The sequence below is a fragment of the Octodon degus genome, unplaced genomic scaffold (genome assembly GCF_000260255.1).
Source record: "Octodon degus isolate 3935 unplaced genomic scaffold, OctDeg1.0 scaffold00207, whole genome shotgun sequence".
In the NCBI taxonomy this organism is placed as follows: domain Eukaryota; kingdom Metazoa; phylum Chordata; class Mammalia; order Rodentia; family Octodontidae; genus Octodon; species Octodon degus.
Window position 1 is genome coordinate 885,918 of NW_004524783.1, and position 27,898 is coordinate 913,815.

At 50.7% G+C, this 27,898-nt stretch overlaps 1 protein-coding gene and 1 pseudogene across 1 annotated transcript in view; one reads left to right on the forward strand and one right to left on the reverse strand.

Moving 5' to 3' along the window:
- Positions 1 to 334: 334 nt before the first annotated feature.
- Myo10 (myosin X) overlaps positions 335 to 27,898 on the forward strand; it is a 237,948-nt gene continuing 210,384 nt past the window's right edge. The window contains exon 1 of the mRNA XM_023704945.1: positions 335 to 787. Within this exon, the coding sequence (XP_023560713.1) occupies positions 767 to 787 (21 nt within the window). The 5' untranslated portion in view covers positions 335 to 766. The remainder of the gene's footprint in view (positions 788 to 27,898) is intronic.
- LOC105744024 lies at positions 25,434 to 26,227 on the reverse strand (annotated as a pseudogene).

Consider the following 27,898-nt stretch of genomic DNA (forward strand, 5'->3'; position numbering starts at 1 on the left):
CCCGGCCGGCTCAGCCGACCGCGCTTCCTCTCCCGGGGAAGCGCGCAGCAGCACGGAGGAGGTCGGTGCCCGGGCTGCCCGGAGCCCGCGAAGATCAAAGGCGCTGGGGACCCGCCTCCTCCCGGGACGCTCGGCAGGGCTCGGCCTGGGCGAGCCCAGCGGCCCGCGGGCTGGGGAGGAACCTGGGGCCGCGCTCCGCCCACCTCACCTCCCGGCCACCTGGGGCGCGGAGTGGGCGGGACCTGAGGGTGGGCGGGGCTCGGGGCAGTGGTGGGCGTGGCCGGGACCCCGGAGGGCGGGGGCGTGGCGGGGCGGGGCCGCCCGGGGTCTGGGAGTCCAGAGCCGGCGAGAGCCAGCGGAGTCGGCTCCCCCGACTGTTCCACGCGGCCGCGCTGCTCCGGACCCCCACGCGCGCGCTGTGTCCCGGTGTCCCCGTTTGAGCGAGCGCCCGGGCGAGACGCACAGGGAGGGACGCGCCGGCCCGGCTTCCCAGCCCGGGTAGAATGTGCCACCAGCTGTTCCCGGATCGCGGACGCTTGGCCCCGAAGTGAGAAACTTGGAGGAAGAAGAGACAAAGGCTGGCTTTGGGACGAATGAGTTAGAGACTTGGGTTGGGGCAAACAAAAGGTGAGGAAGAGGACGAGGACGCGGCCCATGGCGGCGGGGCGGCCCCGCGGGCTCGGGTGCCCGGGACTCGCGCCGTGACGCGCGGGGCTGCCCGGGGCCGCGCGGTGGTCGGCTCCGCGGGCCTGGCGAGGCCGGAACAATGGACAGCTTCTTCCCCGAGGTGAGTCCGCGGCCCGGGACACAAGTCTACCCGGTCCCGCGCCTGCCGCCAGGGAGGGCGGCGGCGGAGGTGCGTGGCCTGCGCCTGGGTGGCGGCCCCGGGTCCGCGCCAGGTGCGTCCGCGGGCGCAGGGCGCAGGGTGCGGAGGGAGGGCCGACGGTCTGGTGCCTGGGTGCAGGAAGCGCAGAAAGCAAGCTCGGCCGAGTTGTGCTTTCTCCGAGAGCGGAGTGTGCTCTGGCATTTCCTCTGCAAAATGTGCGGGCTTCCTGTGCTGGGGCGCGGAGACTTGGAGAGGGGACGCTTCCACGAAGTGCGAGAGGGCAGCGCGGCTCCCTCGGCCGCGGTTCTCTGCCTGTTGGAGCCGGGAGTGTGGGATCCGAGCTCCCAAAGAAGTGCCTTTTGGGGGTTGGGGTGTCCCCGGAGCACGGGCTCAAAAGACCCTGCTTGTGCTGACTGCCCATACTTGGCAAAGTTTCCGTTTGAAATCTAAAGAAAATTATTTTAAAGCAAACAAAGAAAGAACAGAAAGAAATGGATGTCCTGCGTGGTCGGCAAGGGCCGAACACCCATGGTTTGGAACTTGAATTGAGAACCTTACCCTCCCTCCTTGGGATTAAGAGTTGGTGTGGTTTCTTGGCTCCGTTTTCCTTCTTGGTTGTGTTTATTGAACAAATTCTGTTTAAGTTTGAGGTTTGAAGTGGTTTCAGCGTAAACCGAGTTGCTTGGGGAGACCGATGTGAGGTTCTGTGCGAACTGGGGTCTGCTCTGTGCGTCCAGAACAGCCCTGGAACTTTCCAGCAAATCAGAGTGTTGAGGGCTCACCTGCACCTTAGCCAGCTCGCTCTTCTGGCTGAATTAGGTATCCTATTTCAAGTCCTTTTGCTTTCTGAACTCCCGGGGATGTTCACTTACAGTTTTCTTACCGTAGCGATAACTATGTTCTTGACTAGTAGTACTCACCTTGTTTTGCAAACGCAGTGCCTGAGATGTGAGACCCCAGTATATTATGAAAGAGGCTGGAAAGAAATTAATCATCTATCCATCTATCTATCTATATTTCCTTTAAAAAATCTTTTATTTATTTATATATTTGGTACAGGGTCACACTACGCAGGTCAGACTCGTACTCATCCTCCTGCCTCAGCCTCCCCAGCGCTGGGATTTACAGGTGTGCACCACCACACCCGGTTTCAGTGGCCGGCTCTTCGCAAGGCCGGCACAGCACGTATACCGACGATCAGAACCTGGGTCCTTGTGCTTGCCTAGGCAGGCGCATAGGCCACAGAACTATCTCCCCAGCCCTCACACTGACCTGTTATGTACCTGTAATTTGAAGGCTCCTGCCTTTTTGCTATTGTATGGTGACCTTTGGGCTCTTAAAATTGCTTTTCCTGTCAGAAAACTGGGGCTCTGCCTGTAGCGCAGTGGTTCCTAGCTTTATTGCTGTTTGTTTTCGTGTTTTGGATCCTTAGGAAAATCTAATGAAAGTATGTTGGGGTCGCAGACCTCCTGAAGGCTGCGGACCCTTAGCGAGAACTCTGCCCCCTAGCGCAGGTGGGAGGAACTTCAGGGTAACGGAAGTGCAGACAGCACTGGGGTGGGAGGCCTGGGTGCTGGATTTTATTTCAGTGGTTAATATACTATTGAAGTTGACCTTTAGCGATCTTCTGCTACATTCTCTTCATTTTCTGCTGACCCCAAGGTAGTAGCTCATCTGCCTAAAGCTGACGAACATGTTACAGAATCCAGAGCCATTGCTTTTTCTTTCTTTTTGTTGTTGTTGTTGGTGGTGACTCGTATTTCTGAGGATCTTTCATGTATTTAAGGTTACACTCAATGTACTGTGTTACAATATTAATTTCTAATCAGCCTCCAAAATTCCATCTTATAAACTGTTAATCTGTCACCTTAAATGAGAAAAGCTCCTGCAGACCTATTGCCTTTACATAGGCCCCTTCTCTCTTTCTAGTAGCTTGGAACGGAAGGTCCTTCTGGGGACTTGTCCAGTGAAAGAAATGTCATGATGTCCCAGAAGTGATACATTTCTTGGGACCACTAACTTGTAGGGCCTCCTTATCTCTCTCTATGGCATCCCATTCCGGTTTCTGACCTTCCGCGCTGTGGTGGAGGGGAATGACTTGCTGCCTGTTAGACATCAGTCTGAAGCCCTGAGGAAGACTGTGAATGAGATGTTACGTGTGAGCTGTATGCACGGTAGGCTGGCCAGCTGTGGGAAACAGGAGCTGTTTGTGAATCACAGCTGCCGCTGCGAGCTAGACCAGACTTTCTCCAGCTGGATGTGCTGACATTTTGAGCCAGAATATTGCTTGTCATGCAGGCTGTCCCTGGCTGGGTAGGATGCTGAAAAGCACCCCCAGCCGAGATGCACTGCACACCAGCAGCCTGCACCCTTTGAAGTACTAACACCCCCAAATGTCTGCAGACGTGGCCAGGTGAGCCCCAGGAGTAAACCCTCCCAGCGGAGCACACAAGCCGGACCTGGGCAGCAGTTGGCTGGCGGTGCGTTTCCTGGGCCAGCTGCCTGCCTTCTTGTCCCAGCTTGCCTGTTTCAAATGGGATCTGGCATCTTGCTGCGGGCGGGCGGCCAGGGGAGGAAGGAGGCTTGTGCCAGTCAGCTGACGCTGCCCACTTCAACCCGCGCCCTGGGACTGGAGCCCAGGAGCCCGGCAACCCGCAGGCTGGTTTCAGTTTCTTCTGGCTCTCGTTAGGTTTTATGCCTTCTCTGGAGCTCACTGTGGGTGCTGGCTTTGGGAAGCAGGTTTTTTCAGTCATTCCAGGTAGGTTGTGGGAAAATGGACTGTGGCCAGAAGCTGGAGTTTAGGAATGTCTGAAATCAGAAGCAATTTAAAAAAATTAGGGCCGGGGAGATATAAGCTGATGAACATAATAATAAGGGCCGGGGAGATATCTCAGTAGAATAAGTGCTTTCCTGGCAAACACAAGAGCCTGAGTTCAATCCCCGGTTCTCCCCCCCAAAAAAAAGTAATAATAGTAATAATAAAGAGGTTTGGCCAGCTGCATGGCCACTGTACCAACTCGTTGATTTTTTTTTTTTTTTGGAACCAGGGATTGAACTCAGGCCCTTATGCTTGCCAGGGAGGCGCTTATTCCACTGAGCCATCTCCTCGGCCCCCAACTCGTTGATGTTTTGAAATGGGCACAGGGTCTGTGTCCCCGGGGCCAGGTACGAAGCCTGAGTTATAGGGGGGGCCAGTGACTTACCAGTGAACTGGGCTTTTCCATTTTCTGTTTTAGGTGTAGGCATGGAATGATGGTTGTTCAAGTGCATGATCTAATTTTTTTTAATTTGTTAGACTATATCTAGAAATGTAAAAAACTTGAATTACTTCCAGAGCAGGAAATTTGGTAATTGATATTCTCTGTATGTTCTTTTTTATTATTATTTTATTTATTTATTTATAATTTTTTTTCTTATGTATTTGGTACAGGGTCTCACTGTGCAGCTCAGACTCATAGTGATCCTCCTGTTTCCAGCCTCCCCAGCTCTGGGATTACAGGCATGTACTACCGCTCGGGTACAGTGGCTGGCTTAGCGCACCCGGGGACAGAGCCAGCAGGGAATGTGGTGCCAAGGATCCAACCCCTTTAATAAAAATGATACAGAATTTCAAAACAAGGTGATAGGAAATCAACCGTGGCTATCATATGGCCTATTGTTATGTTCAGAGCAGTTGCTCAGATTACCAGATTTAGGTATGTAAGATTGATTAAACAGCATAAACACTTCCTTTCAATGAACTAATTGATAAGGCCTCAGTGAACACTTCGATTTTCAGAAAAAATATGTAAAGTGCCCACCAGTAAAACACTCCTGCTTACAGATATGGAAGGCAGGCACTTATACTGTAAGGGATAAGTTGTTAGTAAAACATATTTTCTTTCCAGTCAGTCTGGGCAGCCTGGCTCCATTCAGCAGGGAGCAGACTGCTGTGAAGTGGCCGGCGGCCGCCTCCTTTCCACTTATTGGGCAGGCACGGTGTGAATGTTGCCCGCTGGGGTCCAGATAGCTTCTTAAACTAGTAGTAGAGTCCCCAAGCCTGTCCCTTCCTCCTTTGATAATATAGTTTTTGTTTAAGACCGCCTGACAGTTCTTTTCTTGTCAGAAAAAGCTGAGACATTGTTATTTGGGGGCTTCCCCGTTACCCCCACCCCACCCCTGCCAAATTGTCTCTCCATTTGTAAAGAAGACCTGGGGCCTTTCTTACACTATGGAATTTGTAGACAGTCACTTTGATGACTGTAAAATCGTGCGAGGACGTGGGGTAGGGCCCCTTCCCTGTGTAACAATGGATTTATAGAACCTCGCCTTTTGTGCATAGTCCGGAAGAAGTTCTTTTGTCAAGTACTCATTTTTTCTTCTTTTTTAATCTTGCCCCTGCCATGTCAAGGACAGCAAAGCCACGGCAGCAGCTGCTGGCGGGCCAGTTGTTGCTAACAGGCTGCTCCTGTGTGTCACTTGTCCACTGTCTTAGCTCAGCTCTCCTATGTGCCACTAATGAGGCACCAAGTAGAGTGTTGGAAGCCCACAGGGCTTGCTTTCTCTGCTCTGCTGCCTGTAAGGAGGGGTCGCCTCTGAGGACAACCTTGAGTGTATTCCTCTGCTGTTGTGGTTAGAAGGATTTGGATACCTTACTTTTAGTGGGTTTCAGATTTTTGGATCCAGAGTAAATAATGCGTAACATTTCCATGTCCCTAATTTGCAGGGAACTTTCAGAAAGAGGCCGCCAGTGAAGTCTATATTAAGCTCGGTACAGTTTCCCATGCCTAACTGGCCCTTGGCCGGGCAGAAAGCACCCTCCTCTTAGCAGTGGAAGCTGGGCTCCATCCACGCCTCGTCACCTTTGGGGGCCCAGCCGCGATTAGGCAGGTTCGAGGCGAGGTGTGGGAAGCAGTCGCCGCACATGTGGGGGAGCTGTGGACAGAAGGTTGGTGCTGGTCACCGAGCTCAGGAGGAGGAGAGAGGGCAGGCTTGCACTGTGCAGCCCGGGCTGGCCTTGAGCGTCGTCCCAGCGATCCTCCTCCCAAGCAGGTCTGGCGACACAAACTGGCTCTCTGGCTCTTCTCTTCCCACCTTGGTCTTCTGCAGAGGACCTCAAAGCCGGAGGCGCAGGGGCCTTGTGTGCTACTGTGCTACTTCCCCTCCCGGAAGGCACCAAGTCTTAGGGGGTTAGATGCCTCCCTTAGAAGCACTCCGTGACCTTGTCTATCTTGAAAGGTCCCCACTCATGCATGGGTTCACTCACCCCTTGCTTCAGCAGTCGTCCCCCAAGTACAGATGTTTTTATGACCCAGAGGAAGCTCCTTCTAACTTTTTCATTGATTGTAAAGCATTTTGCCTTTTTTGAAGACAGCAGCAATATAGCTAATGTTTGGGTAGCGCTTACTCCTGGGCCAGGCTCTGGAGCACTTGCCTTCAGTCATGCAGGTAACCCACTCACCAGCCTAATGGGCAGGCACTAGGATACATCCGCCCCACAGAGGGGGACAGTGAGCCCCGAGCTGCTGAGTAACTGGCCCAGTGTCACCCAGCTAGGACGGGACCTGGGCTTGAACGCTGCACTGCGCGGGGGGGAGCCCTCCACGGCCTGGCTTGTCCATCCTTTGCCTTTAAACCTGTGCCATGTTTTCTAGGCTTACTGATTTTTGAGTTGAAAACTGTAGAATGTGGGGAAACAAGCTGCCCTCTCCCCAGAGACGTTGCCAGCCCAGCAAGAGAAAGGTCATCAGCTGGGGAAGCTGCCCCAACACTTTCTTTGACTTACTTTTTCCTTAGGAAAGAGGGGTGCCTCTGCTAGAGGGCCCTGTGGAGGGCATCTTCTGCAGCGGCCTCTGGAGGCTCTGGAAGATCTGCGTGAGAAGGCCCTGAGAAAGCGAGATTTCTGAGCACTGGGGTTCTGAAAGGGAAGGGAGAACTCATGTGTTTCTAGCAATCAGTTATTGGAATGAGCATTCGCTGAGGCTTTCTGATGCTATCTCCTCTTTGGAAGAAAGATTCTGGCTGCTTTTCCAGCCGGATCGGTTGTTCCCCCTTGTTTGCCTGTGGCCCAGTCTTGGCCTCGGATCGGATCGCCTCTCCTCTCACCGAGCATTGCAGGGACAAGGCCTCGCTGCCTTGCCGAGAGCTGTGCGGGAAATGGGTGCTCCCGGCCGGAGAGGGACACCAGTACCCAGCTGAAGGCTGGCCGCTCGTGTCACATCGCGCCACTGACTGCAGCAGAGGCTCAGCAGGGCCCTTGGAACACCGCGGGCTGGAGTGTGGTGCACACCTGTTGTGCCAGCCAGCACGCAGGAGGATCACCACGCAGTAGGGGCCAAAGTAGACTCGTAGCGAGTTCAAGTCCAGCCCCAACTAGATGGCGGGACCCTGTCTTCGATAAACAAACCAACAAAAAGCCAGTCAGAATCAGGAAGAAACGGGAGTTGTACGACTCACGCAGCTTCCACCCAGCCTGCAGGATCCGCTGCCAAGGATTAAAATCACCCCAGCGAAAAGGCATTTTAAGCTGGAGGAAATTTAAAAATGAGATGCTTGCCTTGGAAAAAAAAGGGAAGGCAGAGCCCACTGCACCCCGGGCTGGGTGTTTACCTTCACCTTTTGCTGGAGCTGCAAGGGCCACGCTACCGAGGGTTGGGGTGTTGGACCGGGGTGAAGGCTTTTCACTGGCCTCCTCACCAACATCAGATCTCTGAAGAACTCATGGTTCTTTTCCAATTATTTGTGTTTATTTGGGGGAGGACGGTAGATTTAGAATCGGGAGTGTTTTTGCTAAGAGAAAAAAGGCTGAGAGAAATACACATTTAGTACAGATTTTTATTATACTTTCCCACTCATTTAAAAAGTTTATTTCCTCAATCCTGAAAAGAGTATGTTCTAAGTTTAGAAGATTAAGACAATGCCGTAGGTAGAGGCAAGGCAGGAGTTCCCGGATCGCCTGGTGGTGTTGACTGTGCCGCCCTGGGGCCCCTTCCACCTCCGTACCTACGTTCCGGGGTGTTGTGGGGCCTAAACTCGGCCCTTCGCGCTGGACTACATTCGCAGCCTTTTGTGGTGTTGTCTTTTGAAACCGGCTCTTCTGATGTCACTAAGACGCTCAGGCAGCCGTGTCTGGACTTGGGCTCCTCCTTCCTCAACTTACGAGCGTTCGCAGGCGCCATCCTCCCCGGCTACCTGTAATATTTTTGACTTAACGGTTGACTAAAGACAGCTTTATATGTAAAGAAGCTTGCTGTGTGCAGCAGCTGCTCGCTTTTGGGCAGCCAGGGGCGAGAGAACATCGGCCCCTACCACAGACCTAAAGGCAGGCCCAAGTTATAAATCAGGCTTCCAGACTGGTAAAGAGAGGCCTTCGCTCCTGTCTTGACACACACGCCCTTGTTCAGACAGAAGAAAGAACACATGTCAGGCTCTGGTTTTATTGCGGAGAGTCAGTAGGATTATCAGCGTGCAGGGACTTAATTACAGTGCGCGCATTCCTCGGGCTTTGTTTGGGTAATAACGTGTCCTTCATCATAGTCGCCATAAATCTATTTTCTTCCCATATTTCAGCAGAATCTCTAATTATGTGGCTGTACTCAAGATTTTGACAACAGTTGTATTTTATAGATAGTGATACCAAATAGGAAACCTCTTTTCAATTTATTGTGGTTCTTAGATTTTTTTTTTTTTTTTTAAGTAATCTCAGTCTGGAAGAGAACTGCTGGGCCAAGTTACTACCGTTATGAATGACAACAATCATATAACAACTTCTAGATTAAAAATATGAATGGAACAGGATGATAGATTATTGATCTTGCCATATAGTATGAAGTATTACAAAATATTTTAATTTCATTGAATGTTAGTATCAATACTTTTTTTTTAATTTTATTTTGAGATAGGGCTTCACTATGTAATTCAGTCTGGACTTGAACTCACTGTGGAGACCAGGCTGTGCATGAACTCTAAATGACCCCCCTGCCTCAGCCTCCTGAATGCCTGGATCACAGATGCACAGTACCGTCCCAGCGCTCTCACCACCATTCCTTGAAGCAAGTTCTTGCTTTTGTTTCTGCGTTAGCGATGCTGGTGAGGGAACCCAGCACCTAGTGCTCCACCACTGAGCTATGCACCGACCCAAAGCAAGCATTTCTTATGCTATTCTTTATGCTTCTCAGAGCTGTCAAGAACACTGAAAAGGGGCTGGGGAGATGGCTCAGTAGGATAAGCGCTTGACTGGCAAACGCAAGGATCTGAGTTCAATCCCCGGTTCCACCAAAAAAAAAAAAAAAAAAAAAAACACTGAAAAGAGATGTCAATCAGTTAAAAATCTGTTTTCAGTTGAGGCTCATTTGAATGCATACTGTCCCCAAAATAGTCAATGTACAGGGCTGGGGAGACAGTCCGGCAGGCTCAGTGCCTGCTTGGGAAGTGCAAGGACCCAGGTTTGATCCCCGGTACTTCATAGCGATGGCGGCAGTGCAGCAGAGAAACCGAAACAGAGGGAGGGAAAGCCTTCATTAACTCTTTATTTATTTATGTGTGTGTGTGTGTGTGTGTGTGTGTGTGTGTGTGTGTGTGGCCAGCTCAGCCCACCAGGGGGCGGGGCTGGGGATTAAACTTTGTTATGCTTGTTCTAAGTAGGTGCTTTAGACCACTGAGCCATCTCACCAGCCCCCTTCATTAACTCTTAAGCACACGGAGAGGACCAAGGGCAGGGAGGTGGGCGGATCCTCTGACCCAGACAGGGAGCCTGAGACTATGAACTTTTGCTGGGGGCGGAGCTTGAGGGGCAGGTTTAGTGACGTCTCAGGAGCTGATTGGAAGCTCCCTCGTGTGGGCGGGAAAGGTCACAGGAAGTCGTAGCCAGGGCTGGCGTGGGGAAGGAGGAGGAAGTGGTCGTTGGGAAGGTAAGCTGTTGTTTTAAGGGCTTCAGCCATGTTAGACGACCACCATGATAATTCAGCAATTCATACTAGGGCCAGAACCTATCAGCTCACACCATAATCCCAGTGCTGGGGAGGTCGAGACAGGAAGATCATTATGAGTCCAGGCTGCGTAGTGAGACCCTGTACCACATAAATAAAGATCAAAAAGATTTAAAAAAAAAAAATTACGTATAATTATGTCTAGAGAGTATGGCTGTGGGATTCTTTTCCTTCCCAGACCGGCAAATGTTTTATTTGCTTATTTTACAATATTTTGTGCAATTGGCACTTTTATTGCACCTGTGACAGATAGTTCCTTGTTGATTGAGGAAAACTTTAGTCTTAAATTGTGAAAAACATGTTTGTAACGTGGAATGACCAAGTTCTCTTTGGGCCGAGGGAAGCTCTTGATAATTATTCGTAGTCACGGTCTGTACCAAGCGCCACTGCGGGTGCAGGTGCAAAATGGACATCATTCATCGAAGACCACGATGTACACATCGCAGAGTTACCGGGTTTTTTGTTTGCTTGTTTTTGAGGTATTCGGGGTGCTCAGAAGTCAGGGCCCGGGCCGGGGAGACGGCTCAGTGGAATAAGCGCTTGCCTGGCAAGTGCAAGGGCCTGAGTTCAATCCCTGGTTCCACCAAAAAAAAAAAGAAAGAAAGAAAGAAAGAAAGAAAGAAAGAAAGAAAAAAAGAAAGAAAGAAAGAAAAGAAAAAAGAAGTCAGGGCCCCAGGCAGGGTTTGGGCTCTTGGGGTCTGAGAGTGGCACTCCCGTTCTTTGGGGGATGATCAGGAATTACATGACCATTTTAGGTATTTCTAGCTGTTTGCTTTTCTTTTTCTTTTTTCTTTTTTTATTTTATGTATTTGGTATAGAGTCTCACTATGCAGCCCAGACTCGTAATGATCCTCCTGTTTTCAGCCTCCTCGAGTGCTGGGATTAAGGCAGGCGCCACCAGGCCCTGTCTCGCTGGCCGGCTCAGTGTGCCTGGAGGCAGGGCTGGCGTGGCCGGCGTGGCATGTGGGGCCAGGGATCGAACCCGGGCCCTGCGCTTGCCTGGGCAGGCACTTAGTCCGCTGAGCTATCTCGCCCGCCCTCTAGCTCTTTGCTTTTCTACCAGCACGTGAACATTGTTGTGCTAAATCATCGAGAGCTTGCCTGATTATTTCTTGAAGATCAAGTTTTCTTAGTGTGACCAAAGGGTGGCACATTTTTGCTTGGACTGTGTCGGGGTGGGCAGAGCTGGCAAGCGGTGTCAGTGCAGCATGTAGGAGGCGCCGCCGAGACGCCCTTCATGATGCGTTTATGGTCTTGGGGATTTCATGGCTCCTTGTTAGCACCCTAAATGCTTCGTTTGGTGGAGGAAGCAGCCAGCTCAGAGTGCTAGATGTGTGCTTTCACTTTTAGGCTCTTCCGTCGTTGGTGAGTTACCAGCAGAGCTGTGGCTTGATCTTACCCACCCCTCCAGAGCGGTTCAGAGGTTCCTCGAAGGCCGGCACACACCTCAGGGCCTGCGTTCAGAGGTTCCTCGACGGCCGGCACACACCTCAGGGCGCTGTGCATTCATTGCCTGGAGAGCTGGTGGCCGTTTGGAAACGGTGCATGTTTTGTGTCTTGCTATTTAGTTCAGGCTACCTTAAACTTGATGTGTAGCCTGGCCTGCCTTCAGTCTTTGATGATTGTCCTGCCTCAGCCTCTTGAGTGCCTGGGCTACGGACCTTTACCACAACACCCTGCTGTTTCTGTAGATTTTTCTTTTAAATTTTATTCCTGTGTGCTCTGGTGAGTTGACCCAGGACAACAGTGTTGTTCAGTTGCCATGTACAGCAATGTCCTGCAGAAAACCAGGTCATGGAAGTCAGAGGACACAGCCCTGGGCCAGCAGGGGCCAGCATGCCCAGTGCTGGCTTGGGGTCCTTTATACTTAGCTCAGCCACCTGTGCCACGGGTGAGCTCTGAGAGCCTGTGCCCTCCTCAGGGGCAGGCTGGGCAGCGTCAGGTTGAGTATCTGCAACCAGGAGGCCACCGACGTCCCTGGGTCACAGCAGTAGAGCAAACGTAAACAGAAACAAGCCTCACTGGATGGCAGTGGTACCTACTGCTAAAGATGAGGGCATTTTGTTGTTGTTGGCTGAACCGGGGATTGAACTCAGGCCCTTGCACTTGCCAGGGAAGGGCTTATTCCACTGAGCCATCTCCCCGGCCCCTGTTCAATACTTTCAAAACTTTCCTTTCAAAGTCCATGGGAAGGGACTGGGGAGATGGCTCAGTGGAATAAGCCCTTCCCTGGCAAGTGCAAGGGCCTGAGTTCAATCCCCGTTTCCGCCAAAAAAAAAAGTCCAGGGGAAGACTTCCTGGTTAATAAGTAATAAGCTGAAACACACCCATACACCAGAGCAGTTGAACACCTCTAAGCTGTGTCCACATACTTCCGGCTGCAGGTTAATTCAGGCCCCATTGTACTCTTTCACCCACCCGCTCTCCTGTTTTCTACCTTCTCTTTGGCCGACAGCAGCCCCTGGCTGGTGTCCTGTGTTTGGGGCCCAGCCGCTCCCCACGTGGAGGACTTTCCAGCAGCCCTGGCATTTCAGTCCTGCGCTACCATTCAGCCTGCTGGAGGATTTCTGCGCAGCGTAAGGCTGCCGCTGGTCCTCTACCAGTCCCTCGCTGCCCAGGCGCTCTTTGAGGTCCTCTTACGGAGCAATAGAGAAGTAGTGATTTTGCTAAGTGGTGCCCCTGGTCATTGCTGCCCTCAGGGAGTCCGGGCTGTATCCTCTCAGGATGCCTGAGGGCATGTCAGGGCACGTTCAGCCTCACGTCCTCTGCTTCATGTATTTTGTTGTTTGGATCCTCTTTTTAAAAAATAGGCTGGGGAGCTAGCTCAGTGGCTTACGCGCCTGCCTGGCAAGCGTAAGGTAATGAGTTTGATCTGTGATACCAAGAAACAAAATCAGCAAAGCCATGGACCGCAGGTGTAGTGACGCAGATTCCATCACAAGGGACGCTGAGGCAGGTGGGTTGCCGTGGCTTGGAAGCCAAGCTGTGCTTCATAGTGAGACCCTGCCTCACAGAACAACAAAAAAGGAGAAAGAGAAAACAGACGTAGAATTTGCCTGGATGGTACATAGACATTTTTCCCATGTATATGACACCTAGTGTCCTGAGTAGTGGTGTCGTAAGTGATAGTACTTCAGCACACAGGTTGTCATCTGTGCAGTCTCCAGACCTTACTCGGTTTTCTACCCGTTTGTACCCGTGTATGTGTGGTTCTGCGTGGTGTGATTGCACACTGGTCTTCGTGCTAGACCTATACCCAGAGCCTGCAGCTCTGACCACGCAGAAGGTCCTGCTCAGCCCCCTCCCCCTGTGGTCCACTGCCAGTGGCACCGTCTTTCTCCTCCTGAGATCTATCTGGTCACAGGAAGGTGGTGTTCCATGGATGGAGCTGGACAATGCATCGCCTTTGGGCTGGCTTTTTTTGCTCACTGCTGTTGAGGCCTTCTGTGTCCTTCTGGGCCGGGAGCTTGTTCCACTTCATGGCTGGGCTGTAGTCCACAGCCATGCACACTTTTACATCTGGTGATCCACGCAGAGTCACTTGGGGGCTGTCAGTTACAGAAATAATGTGACTGTTTCGGTTCCATAGCTGCTGAGAGCCCATTCTCAAGCCTGCCCTTGCTTTAGTCCTCCGTAAAACGCAGTAAGGCTTTCACTCATTCCTGACACTTGTTGGTGCAAAAGCAGCAGGAAATGGGAAGGGGGGTTCTTGGAGGAAGCCAAGACTTCTGGAAACAGGGAAACTGAGTCAGCCATAGTGAGGGTGGGAACACTAGCCTCCTGGGTTTTTTGTTTGTTTTTGTTTTTGTTTGCGGAACCAGGGGTTGAACTCGTACCCTTGCCTTGCACTTGCCAGGGAAGCGCTTATTCTACTGAGCCATCTCCCCAGCCCAGCACTAGCCTCCTGCAGCATCTCCCCGGATAGCTCCCTGGTTCACTGTGTCTCTGTTCTGCTGGGCAGGCTCCCTGTAGAAGCGAGGGGAACACTATTCCCAGTAATTTCTAACCAGCAGGGCTTTTTCTTACTGCTTGCTTCTTACGGCTTCTGGCCTCAGGCTTTGAAAATGAGAGCTGCTTATGTGGCATTAGGCAACAGAAAAAGATAAACAAATGAAAACTTTGGAAGAGAGAGACAAATCCTATGTGAGTGTGCTGGCTTTTGCTCTTTTTGCTCTTAATTCCCCAGGCAACAGCCGAGATCATCAGATGCGATAATCGGGGAAAGTGCCATCGGGCCGGTCGTGTCTGGGGTCCTCCCAGGCCAGGACTCTGAGTCTGACCCCCTAACGGTCGCTGCTGGTGAGGGCCAGCCGGATGCTCCATTCTGTCTCCACCGAGCCCCTCATCAAGTTCTCCCTTCCCTTCCTAATTACAGCCCGTGTGGGATTGGCTCCCAGCCCTGGGAGACGCCCTGTACTCTGCTTTTACCACCAAGGTTGTACAGCAAGAGCAAGTCGGAGGTTTTCCCACATACTAATTTTACTTCTGGGTCACTCCTGTGTTGTACGAAAAAATCCCCTTGGTCTTGTGTACTGTGCCAAGAGTGTGGCATGAAGTGTGTCTGTTGTTTCAGCCACAGGTAGAGGAGCTGGGGTCTCTCAAGTATAAAGAGCTAGAACATTTGTTCCAACTAGTCTGTATATAGGATAAATCTACCCTATAGTCATCCCCAGGGTCTGTGGGCGCTTGGTTCCACGGCCTCCAGAAGTGTTGAAATCGTGTGAGGCCCAAGCCCTTTACATGGGATGGCGTCATATTTGCACAGAACTTACACACTCCTTCCCAATACTAGCAGTGATCTTTAGGCTACTTGTAATACCTCGTACAGTCTGCATGTTACGCAAATAGATATCAAACTGTATTGTTCAGGGAACAATGAGCGAAAGGGAGTACATGCTCGGTACAGACCTAACTTTGTAAAATGTGTTCTAGGTCCACAGCGAATTGCATCTATAAATGCAGAACCTGTGGAAACAGAGTAGACTTTATAAATCATATATGTGTTTATATCTAGATGTCCTCCCAAAGCCTCCTGTGCTCAGAGGGGTGCCTGGGTCTTGGGCGGGTGACATTGGATTAGTCTGTTGAGTGGGTTTATGTCTGGGTGTGAATTGGGAGGTGAAGCTGGTGGGGACAGGTGGGCCACTGGGGGTGTGGCATGGTAGGGATTTATTCCTCCTCCTTGCGTGATCACTGGCTCCCTCCAGCCTGCCGTGCTGTGGACTGTTCTCCGCTACAATGCCTCTCTGCCGTGTGTTGGGAGCCCTCTTTGGTCCTCGTTTCGGTCCGGAAAGTTTATGTTTGTAATCCCATGGATAAGTTACTGGAATTCCATCAAGTTTATTCCAATCTTCCACTACCAGTCAATCCATGGTGAGAATAAAGAGACTAAGGCCTAGAGTTACAGGGAGCCAAGGGGTCCTACGGCTGGCCTTGGTGATGGCTTTCTGGAGCAAAGGCCTTGAGCCAGGGCCGAACCCAGATTTTGTTGTCATGAAGGAGTGGCTTGAGGACGAATGACTGAGCATGGCAGGAAGTAGGTAGTGAGTGTGTGGGCTGGGCTAGGGAGGGGCTGCATTCACCTCTGTAGTACGAAGAGAGAAGGACATGCAGGGGCACAGTTAAGGTAGTAGCTAATGTTTTGGGGTCCAGTGCTTCAGCCCTGATGCATAATCTCTGAAGCCCCAGGAAGTCCTAGCCTCTATCTTGGGGCTCCATCCCAGCTGACAGTGTGGAGCACTGGCTCTTCATCCTGCCTCAACCCAGCACACTTGGAGAGCAGCAGGTGGGGGTTATCAGGGATAATTGAGGGGAAAAGGAAAAGTCCTAGCCAGCTCTGTACCTATCAGTACATAGAAATAGGGGCAGGCACAGCCAAAATAGAGACAGCTGCTCTTCTTTCAAGGAGAGTCGCCCAGGTGGTCCTCCAGAGTACGCTGCCTTGTCTGCCTGCTAGCTGACTGTAGGCCAAATCGGTCACTGTTATATTCTAGAGAACTAATGTCTTACCAAAGCCATGTCCCCAATTGTCCTAAGTGTAGTATTTGCTGTAAAGAAGTAGAAATGTTTTTGGAAGGGAGGTAGGTTGATTTTTAGACAGGATCTGTATATCCTAGTTGGTCTTAGACTCAAGGAAATCCTCCTGCCTCAGCCTTCTGAGTGCTGAGATTACAGGCACAGGTCACCACACCAGGCTAAGAAGTGAGGTCCTCAGCAGGCAATGTACTTGAAGTGCTTACAGCTCTCTCAGAAGATAGACTGGAAGCAGCCTCCCTATCATTTCACACAGACTTGCCTCCTGGGGAAAAGGTCATCAGAATACTGTTTTGACTGTTGCAGGCTGTGTTTTCAAAAGTTTTATTCTTCGGGGTTTCACCCAAAAGCAAGTGCCAAGTTCAGCCTCAAGGTTATGAAGTTCAGGTGCAGACTGTAAATTCTGGCGTCCGCATCCTCAGACCTTGAGAACTTCTGAAGTCTGTGGCCGTTTCTCATGCCAGTGTAGCTTTTTCAGCTGAAAGAATTTCCTTCTGGCCTTGGGTAGTTGAACTCAGCTGTATTTCAGAGTCTAAAGCTGTAGTCACTAGAGTTCTTTCACGTAAAGCCAGAAATATTCTATAAAATATTTAAAAGATGTGCTTTCTTGTCATTTCCAAGGTTTTTATCAGGAGGACATCAGGTGACATGTACCCTGTTATGAAGTTAGGGCTGAATTTTGCCATGCAGTATTTTTTTTTTTAACAAAAATCTTTTGATGCCAACGATCGAACCCAGGTCCTTGCACTTGCTGGGCAAATTCACACTAGTACCAAGCACAAACAGGTCAGGAGCTCTCTGCTTATGCTGTGAAGGGTTATTTGTACAGCTAGCTCTCTTTTCATGATAGTTATTATTTTCCAGTATTCACACTAAAATTAAAATGGAAGCCATCAGTGCTTCCTGAAAATAGGGAGCACAAGTCGATCTGGCCTGGCTGCACTGGCTCTGTGCATTACATGTGTGTACCGTGACATATTAAGAACAGGTGTTTCTTGAATAGGAAAGGTCCTAGGCCGGCTGCTGGTGCACACCTGCAGTCCTAGCTACTTGGGAAGCTGAGGCGGAAGGGGTGCCAGTTAGAGGCTTATTTAGTGAGACCCTATCTCAGAGTAAAACAAAATAAAAATAAAAAGAAGAAAACAAACTGGAGATGGAGCTCTGTTGGAAGAAAACTTGCCCAGTTTGTGTGGAGTCCTGGGTTCAGTGCCCAGTACTGTGGGGCTGGGTGGGGGGAACAACAGCACCAAAAACCCCAGGCTTAGAGCCCTCAAGGAGTTAAGAGGGCCTTAACAGGCAGGGGCTTTATCTGGATTTTTTTGTTTCTATTTTTTATTTTTATTTTGTTACGGAACCGGAGATTGAACTCGGGCCCCTGTGCTTGCCAGGCAGTCGCGTGTTCCACTGAGCTCTCTCCCGGCGGCCCTGTCTTTAGTTTCTGTAGTCACTGATGTTTCCAGTAGGTTCCTTTCGTTTCCCCCGGCGCGGACACCACCCCACACCTGTCATCAAATGATGGCTCAGAAACCCAGCCCGTGTTGTTCGTCCTCCGGGCCTCATAAAATCCCCTTTGCCTCCTAAACCTCCACCAGATCCTCAGTGTGAATCTTTGAGTTGGCGTGTGCAGGTGAAATAGTGAAACACAATCTCCTCGGAAGAGTTCAAGGCACTTGTGAGGATTTTCTTTGCCGTATTATAAAGTGCTTGATGAAGCTGAGGAGATGGTCCCTTGCGAAAGGCGGAATTTTGGAAGCTTGTTTTAAAGGGTGGCAGCATGCATGCTTATCATAGCCCAGCCTGGGACAAAACTGCCTTTAAAAAAAGTAAGATCCTTGTATCGTGGTGGTGCTGACAGCAGTGGGGTATCTGTCGACGACGGAAGGAAATACAGTGCAGAGCTGAGAGCCGCGGTGTGGAGGATTTCGGGGACAGTTTGGACGAATTCAGCTGTCCACGCAGCCCCCGTGAGTCTGCTTTTTCTGGTACTCCGTATACTGACACTTAGCAAAGGCTGGCACCATGCGTAAGCCATCTGATGCACCAGGTCCTCTGGTGGCGTTCAGTCAGCGGCCCGGGCTCCCGCAGGTGGGAAGCGCGGACCCGAGGGCTCTGGCTCTGGGGAGCAGCTGTGGACGCGGCACTCCTGTGGGTTTGCAAAGAAGGCGAAGGTGGAATCTGTGCGGCAATCTTCAGGAATGTGTCTGTTTCGCCATCCAGAGCAGACCCAAGTGGGAGGACTTCTGAAGCCCAAGGATTGCTGCTTTGGTCAGCGACTGGAACAAGGAGAATTTCTCGCACTGTCAAATACAAAGCAGAAACACAGGCCTTCTGCTTCTTGTTGTGAAGGTAGTAGTGGGCTGAGAAGTGTAAGTGGGATTCTGCTCCGGAGAAGATCCCAAGAAGAGCTCAAGGAAGCCTCATTCCCAGGGAATCTTCCTAGTGAACGCTGAGGGTCACACTCAGTCTCCTACCGCGTTTTCCTGGACTTTTGTCTATTTCTAGTAAACTATGGATTCCCATGAGGTGACGCTGGAGCTGTGTTTGCTTTGGAACTCACATGCGCTCTGTCAATCTGGCTTCTAATCTGCGGAGCTGAGGCTGCCATCTGCCATCTCTCTTCGCCTAAGTGTCTCCTGCTGACACAGCTTTGGGCTGAGACCCCCAGAGCCAGGTAAAAGTCCTGCTTCAGGGCTGGGGAGATAGCTCAGCAGTATAAGCGCCTCCCTGGCAAGTGCAAGGACTGGGGTTCAATCCCTGGTACCACATGCTGTGCTGGCCCTGGAACACTGGGCAGGCCAGAACTGGACGTGGTGGCACACGCCTGTAATCCCAGTGCTGGGGAGGCTGAGGCAGGAGGATCACTAAGAGTCCAAGATGCATAGTGAGACCTTGCACCAAATAAGTAAAAATATTTAAAAAAAAAAATCCTGCTTAAACCTAGTTCAGTGAGAAAAGTTTTAAGGAATCATTTTAGAAACTGATCCTCTTTCTAGCAATGTGGGATTTGTTTCAAAGATGATGAATTTTTTCCCGCCGAGAGCTAGCTGTGTAGTTAGGCTTGTCTAGCTGAACTCACAGTGTGGCCCAGGCTGGGCTCAAGTGCCCCGGGATCCTGCTGCCTCAGCCCCCCGAGGGCGGGATTGCAGGTGTGGGCCACCTCCCCTGGCTGAATGGTTTATATTCCGATCAGTTGTTCAGAGCTGAGACTCAGTCCAGGTACTGTACTTGGTCGCTGCTGATATTCTGCATTCCTAAGGAGCACTGATAATTTTAGTTTAAAAAGAAAATAGCACGATTAGATCAGCAGATGATACATTCTTCGTCCTGAGGCACAGGTTGGTCGGGGATGGGCGCATCCCTAGAACGCGGTTGGAGTCCTGTTTTAGCAGTACAGCGGTTCTCAGCCGGGAGCGATTTTGCCTCCTGCAGACTGCACAATTCCTGGCACCGTTTGGTTGCAAACACTGAGGTGCGACAGCACTGCTCACGCAGTGGGGCGAGCCAAGGATACTGGAGTTTTCTGGCAGGAAGAACCACAAGTCCTGCAGTGGAGACTGCGTAGGCCGCAGCGTAGAGCCCTTGGTGTGCCGGATCTCCTGCCTCCTGTGGGTCCGCTGAGGTAATCTCCATAGAGCCAAAGGTCCTGAGGCCGGGAGGCTTCCTGTGCAGATCCCGCGGCCACAGGGGGCTGCCTCCTCTTGGCTTCTCCTGCCCTCGTGGCCAGGTGGCTCAGCATCCTGGGGCCAAGGGCCCCCAGGCGGTGTTTGGACACTGCGTGCAGTCTGATCCCACACCGGGCTGTGATCAGAGGTCAGGGCTCTTTCCATGGCATGGGTATGGAGCCGAGAGCGTGTTTTGTCTGGGACTTACCTTGCAAGGACATATCTGGTGCTAGACACTCAACATTTACAGCTAGGGGAAAGAGAAGTGGGAAACTTAGCCGAAAGAACAGGTGGGCAGAGCTGAAGGTGACGTGGCCTTCCGGGCCTCACTGGTCCCAGCGCACAGCGGTGTCCTAGGGCAGACAGGAGGGTCTTCTAGGAACGGCCCACAGGCTTTGTGCTGTGCCAGCAGATGCGCCAGCTCTGGGGCCCATAGAAGGTGGTCTCAGGTGGAACCCTGTGGCCTAGCAGAGCGGCAGGGACAAGCAGGAGTAGCGGGAGCAACCTGCCAGCCCGACGCCTGTGTCAGCACGCTGCCTTCTTCCCCTGGGAGCGCTAGGAGCTGTCTGCAGCGCGCAGCCTCGCAGGAGCACAGGGTCCTCTTGGCTTGCCCACTCCGTTCTTTCACCTTCCCAACACTTCTGGCCTCTAAGCCTGTGTCTCGGTGCAGCTAGGCCGGTTGAGTGGGTTGGACTCTTCCTTGCCTTAACTGAAATCCAGGGAGCCGAGGGAGCAGCCACGTGGCCACAGTCACCCTTGCCTCTCCTGGGTTCTCTGGGCCTCTTCGGTGGCTGAGTCCTCCCTCCACCCCTTCCTGCCTCCCCCGTAGGTCTGGACTTGGCCTTGCCTCATGCATCTGGAGCCTGGTTTTCACCATCCTTATTTCTGAGCTTTAATACGTACCTGTGCATCACAGTTGTAATTTTTCTCTTCTCTTCTGGTTTAAGATGTTGTGGTTGCAGCCACACCCAAAGGCCATGCTGAACGCTGGTCAGGGCTGGCCCCACCCAGTGCAGGACCGGCCTCCGCTGGTATTCCTGGTGGTGCTCTACTCGCTGGCTGCCTTTGCTGTCTGTGACTTGTCACCCTCCCAGGTCCTAGCTATGCTGAGTCTCTTTGTCCCTCTTTGGCTGCAGTCTCTGCCCTATGTGAGTTTTTGAAAGATTCCTCATCCCAAGCTTGTCAGGAGAGTCTCCTGTGGGGTGCACCCTGCGATCAGTCACAGGCAAGCTTCGGAAGGGTGAAAGGAGGGGCCGGAGATGGCGCTTTGAAATGTCCACAAGCGATTCAGGCTCAAAAGCCCTGGCTTGCCTCGTGGCTTCAAGGCTTGACTGTGCGTCCAGACTCAGATTTTCAAAAGAAGCTTCCAAGAGTTTTAGGATTAGACTGATAGCTGCTTGTGGCGAATGTCATGGATAGACAACTGCTAGTCAATTTGTAACACCCAGCTGAGCTGAACCAGTGTGGTGCTGGGTGTGGGAGGCCCCCCTGAGGGTGGTTGTCATAGCATAAGAGGAAGAGGTTCTCGGGAACTTGTTGAGGCTGTTAGGGAAGCTGTTTGGGACCTGTTGGAAGCTGCTGGCAGCTTCTGGCTCTCTTGGGCTGTGCTGCTGCAGGACCTTGACACGCTGGCTTTGCAGATGAACTTGGGTGTTCTCGGTGGAGGAAGAGCTCACGAACTCGTTGCCGAGAAGAGCTATGCTTCACTTCGGGGGAGCTCTGGTCCCCAACCCCAGCATCACTTCCTGGCTCTGGAGGGAAGATCACACACTGCAAAGCTTGCTGGAGAACCTTGAGTTGCTTCCTGGCTCCAGGGCAGATCCCTCGGCCTATGGACACAGATCCGTCATCCTTCCGGCACAGAGTTTCCAGCTTCCACCCCTGACCTTTGGGCCTTCCAAGCACAGATCGGCGAAGCAGGCCTGTCTCAGGCCTTCTTGTTGGCTCCAGGCCTCCACTTGGACTTGTGGGTGGCATTGTTTTGGGCTGTAGATCTTCAGCTGGACTCGTGCAGGACATTATTGCAGGATCCAGGCCCTCAGCTGCAGTCTTTGGTCTTTAGTGTGTAGGCAGATTTCCTGCACTCTTTGTATATGATCCTTCGGGTGACTCATCATAAAATAATCTTGTAAAAAGTGTTCTATATTGTATTGTTCCCTTGCAAAATGCCAAACTAAGATATTGAACTACCAACATATGACGAATGTATTTGGTTTTTTTTTTTTGTTTTGTTTTGTTTTTGAGACAGGAACTTGGTACATACTGTAATTAAGGCATACCTTGTAGTCCAGGCTGGGCTCTCACTCCAGGCTACGTCCTGCCTCGGCCTCCCAAATCTGGGGTTACAGGTGTGGGCCAGCAGGTGCAGCTGGGTTGTTAGCACACTGAGTATGAAAATGATTTCTTTTATCACTGCGATAAGAGAAACACTTTATATTTATGCCTGGTGTTACTCACAGAAGAAGAAAGCACTTTCAGAAACATATGCTCTTTTTGGTGCACTTTATTAAAACCCAGGAGGGGAGAAGCCCCTCTTCTCGTCCCATCCTGGGCTCCTTCTGGGGGACACACACTGTCTCCTTGCAGTTGGCAGGAGGCGGCCAGAAAGCGGGCCTACGGCTCAGGAATCATCCCAAACCCAACTACTGGAAAAGTTCTGACTTGCTGGAGGCTGAAATTCAATATCGAGGGGACGTGTGGTGGGGCAGGGTAGTGGGTGAAGGACGCCTGAAGGTGTGACCCTTGGCAGCTATAAATAGAATACTTACTCATTGGGTGGCTAACATACAGGCTTTAGGAAGGATTTTATGCTGTCCCTTGGTCAGAATTAAGGTATGATTCAATCTATTATATCCAAGACTGGCCTACGTTCATACTCACTTTCCTTTTGACGTGAGCCAGGTTTAATTAAGAGTACTGCTTGACAAGTCCATTAGATGACTAAAACACTTCCTTTCAAACTTTGCTGTGAATGGAGACATTGTGTACAAAATGATGCATTTTTAGAAACCTGTCCCCAGACCCAGGCCTCACATGAAAGCCCTATATAAAGCAAACACCAGCCCGGGCCTGTGGGCGTCGGGCGGAGTCGCAGGGAGGATGGGCGGCACTTATGGGAGCCCACAGACCCAGTGAGGTAGGCCTGGGAGGAGCCGGCCTGTAAATGTGGGCACGACATCCCAAGTGCTTCGCTGTGCTAGGTGGAACGTCTTCTCTTTAGATAGTGCGAAGTGATGCTGCTTAGTTTAGGGACAGGGAAGGAGTGGAAGGAGGTGTGTTTTCCTTAGAGTTGATTTGAGCTCATTTCCAAAAAAATATTTATTAGATTATAAATCTCTTTGGAGACTGAGGTGTCGAGGTTAAGTTTTGTATTTTTGGAATGGATTTTTACAGTGTCCAGGCTTTTGGCCCATTCTTTCTGTCTTACTTGGGTCACCCAGAAAGGGAAATGGGGATAATCTTCTGTTTTGAAGGGAGGACAATGGGGTTTTTTGTTTTGTTTTGTTTTTAGGACAATGGGGTTTTTTACATTATTTTTTAATTTTAATTTTTTAAAGAAAGTACAAAAGAGTATTAAAACAGAGAATTTCACTAAACAAAATGTGAACTTCACAGTATTTGTTACATTGCATAGTGTTGTCTTCAAATCAGTTGTCCATATTACCAAACATATACATGCAAAATTGGGAGAAGAAAGAAAAAGCTACATAAGAAATTAAGAGGAGAAAAAGGTCAAAGAATTGAAATGAGAAGACAAAGCAAATTAGGCACCATCTGCTCCTTTCCACAGACCAGCAGAAATGCACGGTACAGTGGGAGGACGAGGTTTTATCTTTCTATTTTAGGATGTTTATTCTTTTTGCTTTTAAGAGCTATGAGGTTTAGAGGACTGGCTGCTGTCATGTTAGGGTTCTGTCCGTCTCCTTGTTATGACTTAGCATTCCTTCAGAAGCGTCCAGGGCTTCCCTCAGCAGAGCCTCTGGTAGACCGGCTGGAGAGGGAAGGTTCTGGAAGCCCCGGACTTGGCTGCCCTGGTGTAGTGGCTGCCCCAGTGCCTGGTGTATGGCCTTGTTCCAGTTGCATCCCATTTGTGAACTGAGTTTGTTTGTAGCCGTACCTAGCCCATTAGAGTGAGAATGAGTGCAAAGATAAATGAATTTGAAATTTAGGGAAGTACTACACACATAGTGAGCCCCGAAGAAGGACTAGGTATTAGGATTACTGCTGATGTATCAACAGCACATCTGAGAGTCCAGGCAGTGGGAGACTTGGCTGTAGGCAGCTGCGTGGGAGGCTCACGTGATCTTTGTAATGTGCTTGTTGCCAGAAGACACATTATTGTGACCATTTCCCACCTTCTCCACTAGTTTGTTTGTTCTGCTCCTTTGGAGGCAGGTCTCCCTTGCCTTCTCAGACTGACATCTCACGCTCCTTGTGCCTTGGCGTCCAGAGAAGCGGGAGCTGTAGGTGGGAACCGCTGCCTCAGCCTTGTGCTAGTTTTTATGGGGAGAGAAGGTAGGGCAGAAGGCTGGTCGGGGCTCAGCGGTCACTAGTCCTGCAGACAGCGTGGGTCCAAGGCTCTCAACCTCGCTCCCATTTCTGTGTGCAGACAGAACTGGGCTACCGTGTCCCTGCGGGTTCTGTCTGCTCTGGTCTTTTTTAAGTTTCATTTTCTGAGATGACATTCATGAAACCTCGGAGGAGCTGTGTCTGAGTGCCCAGTCCACCGGCAGCTGGTGCAGTGGCGCTGTGGAGAATGCCCCCATTACCTAATTTCCAAACAACACTGTCCCCCCTGGACCCCATGCCCATTAAGTAATCACCCCACAGTCACCGTGCCAGGCCAGCACCCCAGCTCAAACGCTCCCTGTGGATACCCCTGCGTTGGCGTTTCACATCACAGTCCCGTGTTGTGTGGCTTCTTATGTCTGCCTCTTTGTCACAGTGTAATGTTTTGAGATTTGTGTACATTATAAATGTTCCTCTTTGTAGTTGAGTAATGTTTCAGTCTTGGTTCAGATTTTGCATAATAAATGCGAGTAAAGCACACTGTAAAAATAGTTACATAGGGCTGTGTACCTGTTATATGCAGCATGTGTATGTCTATGTTTGTTTCTATATTTATGTTGTAAGAATGCACATCCATGTTTAGATTAGACTGGTCTGTTTTTATTAGTGTTATGGTAGCTTTTTCAGAAGTCCTACTTTGAATCCCTATGTTCAGTGGAGTTACCTAACAAACTTAATAACTTCTACAGGGGCTAGAGAGATACCTCAGTAGAATACGTGCCTGCCTGGCAAGCGCAAGGTCATGAGTTCAATCCCTGGTACCACACACACACACATACAAAAAATAATAATAATAATAATAATAATAATAATAATTTATACAAGCAGTAAAAGCAGCACATGGTTGATAGCGCTGTCTGTAAACACGCTGCAGTCACTCCTCTGCCGGGAGCGAGGGGCTCACCTTGCAGCCGTTGGATGCGCACGTGTGAGTCACCAGGCAGCGCGCGTCCCTGGTCATTTCTGTTGATTTCATCACTCTTGAGTTCCTTCGCTCTAAGCATGTGCCAGTTGTAGGAATGTACAGAGTCTCTGCTTAAAACAACTTAAGAGAACATTCAGAGGTGACGTCTTGCTTTAACTTTAAGTAATCATCTCTGTTTTGTTCTTCTAATCAAAGAAAGAAGTCATTATGTTCCATTTCTAAGTAGAATTGAAAGCTCAAAGCAAAGCTCTGTGGAGCAGAGCCACACTTCTAGGCAACAAAACCGCAGCCCTGTGCCCTTGCGTGTGCCCATCTCCTCCCAGGAGCCATGGCCTGGCAACGCCGAAGCGGAAGTTCCCCTTCTTGTTCTGGTGTGTGCTGGGAGAGGTTTTTTTTTTGTTTTTTTTTCATCACAAATAGGACTTTATTTATCACTATTAAAAATCTGGATCTTAAACAGACTCTTGCACTGGTGGTTCGTATCCATCAGCTCGTTCAACTTTAGCCCTAGTCTCTGCCCCAGTAGCCTTTCCAGAGCCGCTACCTTCACCATGAAGCTCCATGAGTTTTCCCAATTCAAACTTGGGCTTCTTCAGCATTTTTACTTTTCTGACGAAGGCATCATGAAGAGGGTAGATAGACTGGCAAGCCTTTTCTGTGTCTTTCCCAGTGCTGTCTGGAATCAGTTTATTGACCTTCAAGTCATTTGTCTGCACCTCTCGGGTCATGATTTCCATCATCTTCTTCTGGATTTGGCGGACTTGCTGGTGCTGAGCATAAGAGGTCTTCCGTATCTGATTGTTGTGTTTTTTAAAAAAGTAAAGCCAACACAGAACAGTCGAAGCAAATAACCATCGGTAGTCTTGACATCAACATGAGCTTCAGTCACGGCCTGCCATTTTTTGACCATGGAACACATTTTGTCACAGGGGAGGTCCATGCTATGGAAGTTAGTCAGGTGGTCTTTGCCCTGAACATCTTCAGTAATTAGCTTGAATTTTCTAAAGGCAACTTCCTCATTCTGCAGATCCCAAAGGCTGACTTCAAACACATGACCTTTGAGCCCATCAGATGCAATTTTGGTTCCTGGGGTTCTGGTGATGAGTGTTTTTCCAATATTTCTTATGTTGAACATAGCCAAAACCTTCACATCATACCAGTCTTTCTTAGAAAATGGATCAACCACTTTCTTCTTGGCTCCTTTTTTGCCGCCTTTTGTAAGGTGCTTGTTCTTGCCGACCGCCATGGTGCTGCTCAGCCAAAAGGCTGGGTGAGTTTTTAAGAGGAAGGATGTGTCACCTTCTGTGAATGTTGTGAGGGGACACTTTTAAGTGCTCCCTGCATAGTCCTTTTGGATGTGGTGGTCCTGGGCTCACAGGGGTTGGGTGAGGTTGGCCCTCTTGTGAGCTTTTGGTTTTCTTTGCATCCTTCACTGAATTGCTCTAAGTGAATGTGTGGCCTCGGGGGCCAGGGGGTAGATGGATGGATTTCAGGACACCTCTTTTCTTCTGGTGCTCTGTACGGTGGCTGACGCTTTCTCCTCGGGCTTCTGAGCTGTGGGGCTTCCTGGCTCACCTCTGACTCCGTCCCCTTTGCCACCTTACTCTGTCTCCCCCTTGAGACGTAGTGGTCTGATGGCAAGACAGGAATGACTGCTGTTTGGAATCCTGGCTCTACTATTTAATAAATATGACAAAAAGGCCAAAAAAAAAAAAAAAAAAAAAGATGTAAGAAGCCAACTTTTGTAGTAGCTAAAGAAATAGCCATGTCATTTGGGGCTCTGGAATATAGATTTGTTTTTTTCTCCAAGCCATCCAGGCAAGGGCTGAGAGGAGATGGCTGCAGCCACATCACCATAGGAGGACTGATTGGTGGCAGCTACTGGCACGCTGGTGCAGGAGCCGTAGGGATGGGAATGCCAAGAAGAGTCCCTGGCCAGCGTGGCCTGCCGAGGAGGAGGACGATGCCGGGGTGTGGGGCCATGCTGGCTTCTGACACCAGCCCCTGACAGCCATCTGGATGTGATCATAAACCATTGTCTTCAAGGAAGCTGGGGAACCGGAAATTGGACTCAACCTTGCCAGACTGTTGTCGATGTTAACAGGCTGCTTTTTACTTCTCAGACTGTCACCCTTGGTCCTGCGGCATCCATGTGTGGCATGCATACCATGACTCTGTGTGTGTGTGTGTGTGTGAGAGAGAGAGAGAGAGAGAGACAGAGACAGAGACAGAGACAGAGATAGACAGACACAGAGACACAGAGAGATGTGCTCCGGAAAGCCAGGGCCTTTGAAATGGGGACATGAATGCTCTTGGTTCCATTCTTGGCAGGGAGTTCATTGTTTAAGGCGAACAAAAGTCCACTTGATGCCACTGGACTGTTAGAGCCATGAAAGGTTTCTGACTGTGGCTTGCCTCTAAGGCACTCGTGTTTCCTGTGGCAGACCCTGGAAGAGAACTCTGCAGCTGTGCCGCGTTTGTGGGCAGTGGGGACCACCGTGGCCCAGTCATGGCTGGGGCTGTCCTGCATGTCGGAGGCTGGGCTCCCTCGAGGGGTTCTGCTTGTAGGGGAGCCGCGGGCCTGGGGATTGGGCGACTGTTCCTGCTACTGATGCTTCACTGCCAGTGTCCTGCCCCGGTCACACTGACAGCAGGGCCTGGTTCCCAGGGTGGACTCAGTTTGGTCACAGTTTGGGAGACAAGGGCCTCCCGACAGCAGGAGATTGTAGAGCACAGCGGTGCGCTGTGGCAGATGAGAGCTGACAATAGCGGGGCGGCCTCCTTCCGCCCTCCACCCATGCGTGGAGCCGTCCTGTCCCGCTGTGTCCAGGGAAGGCGCTGTGAGCACTCTGCGAGGGAGCGCGGCCCGTGGCTCACATGGTGCGTGTCCAGGGAAGGCGCTGTGAACACTCTGCGA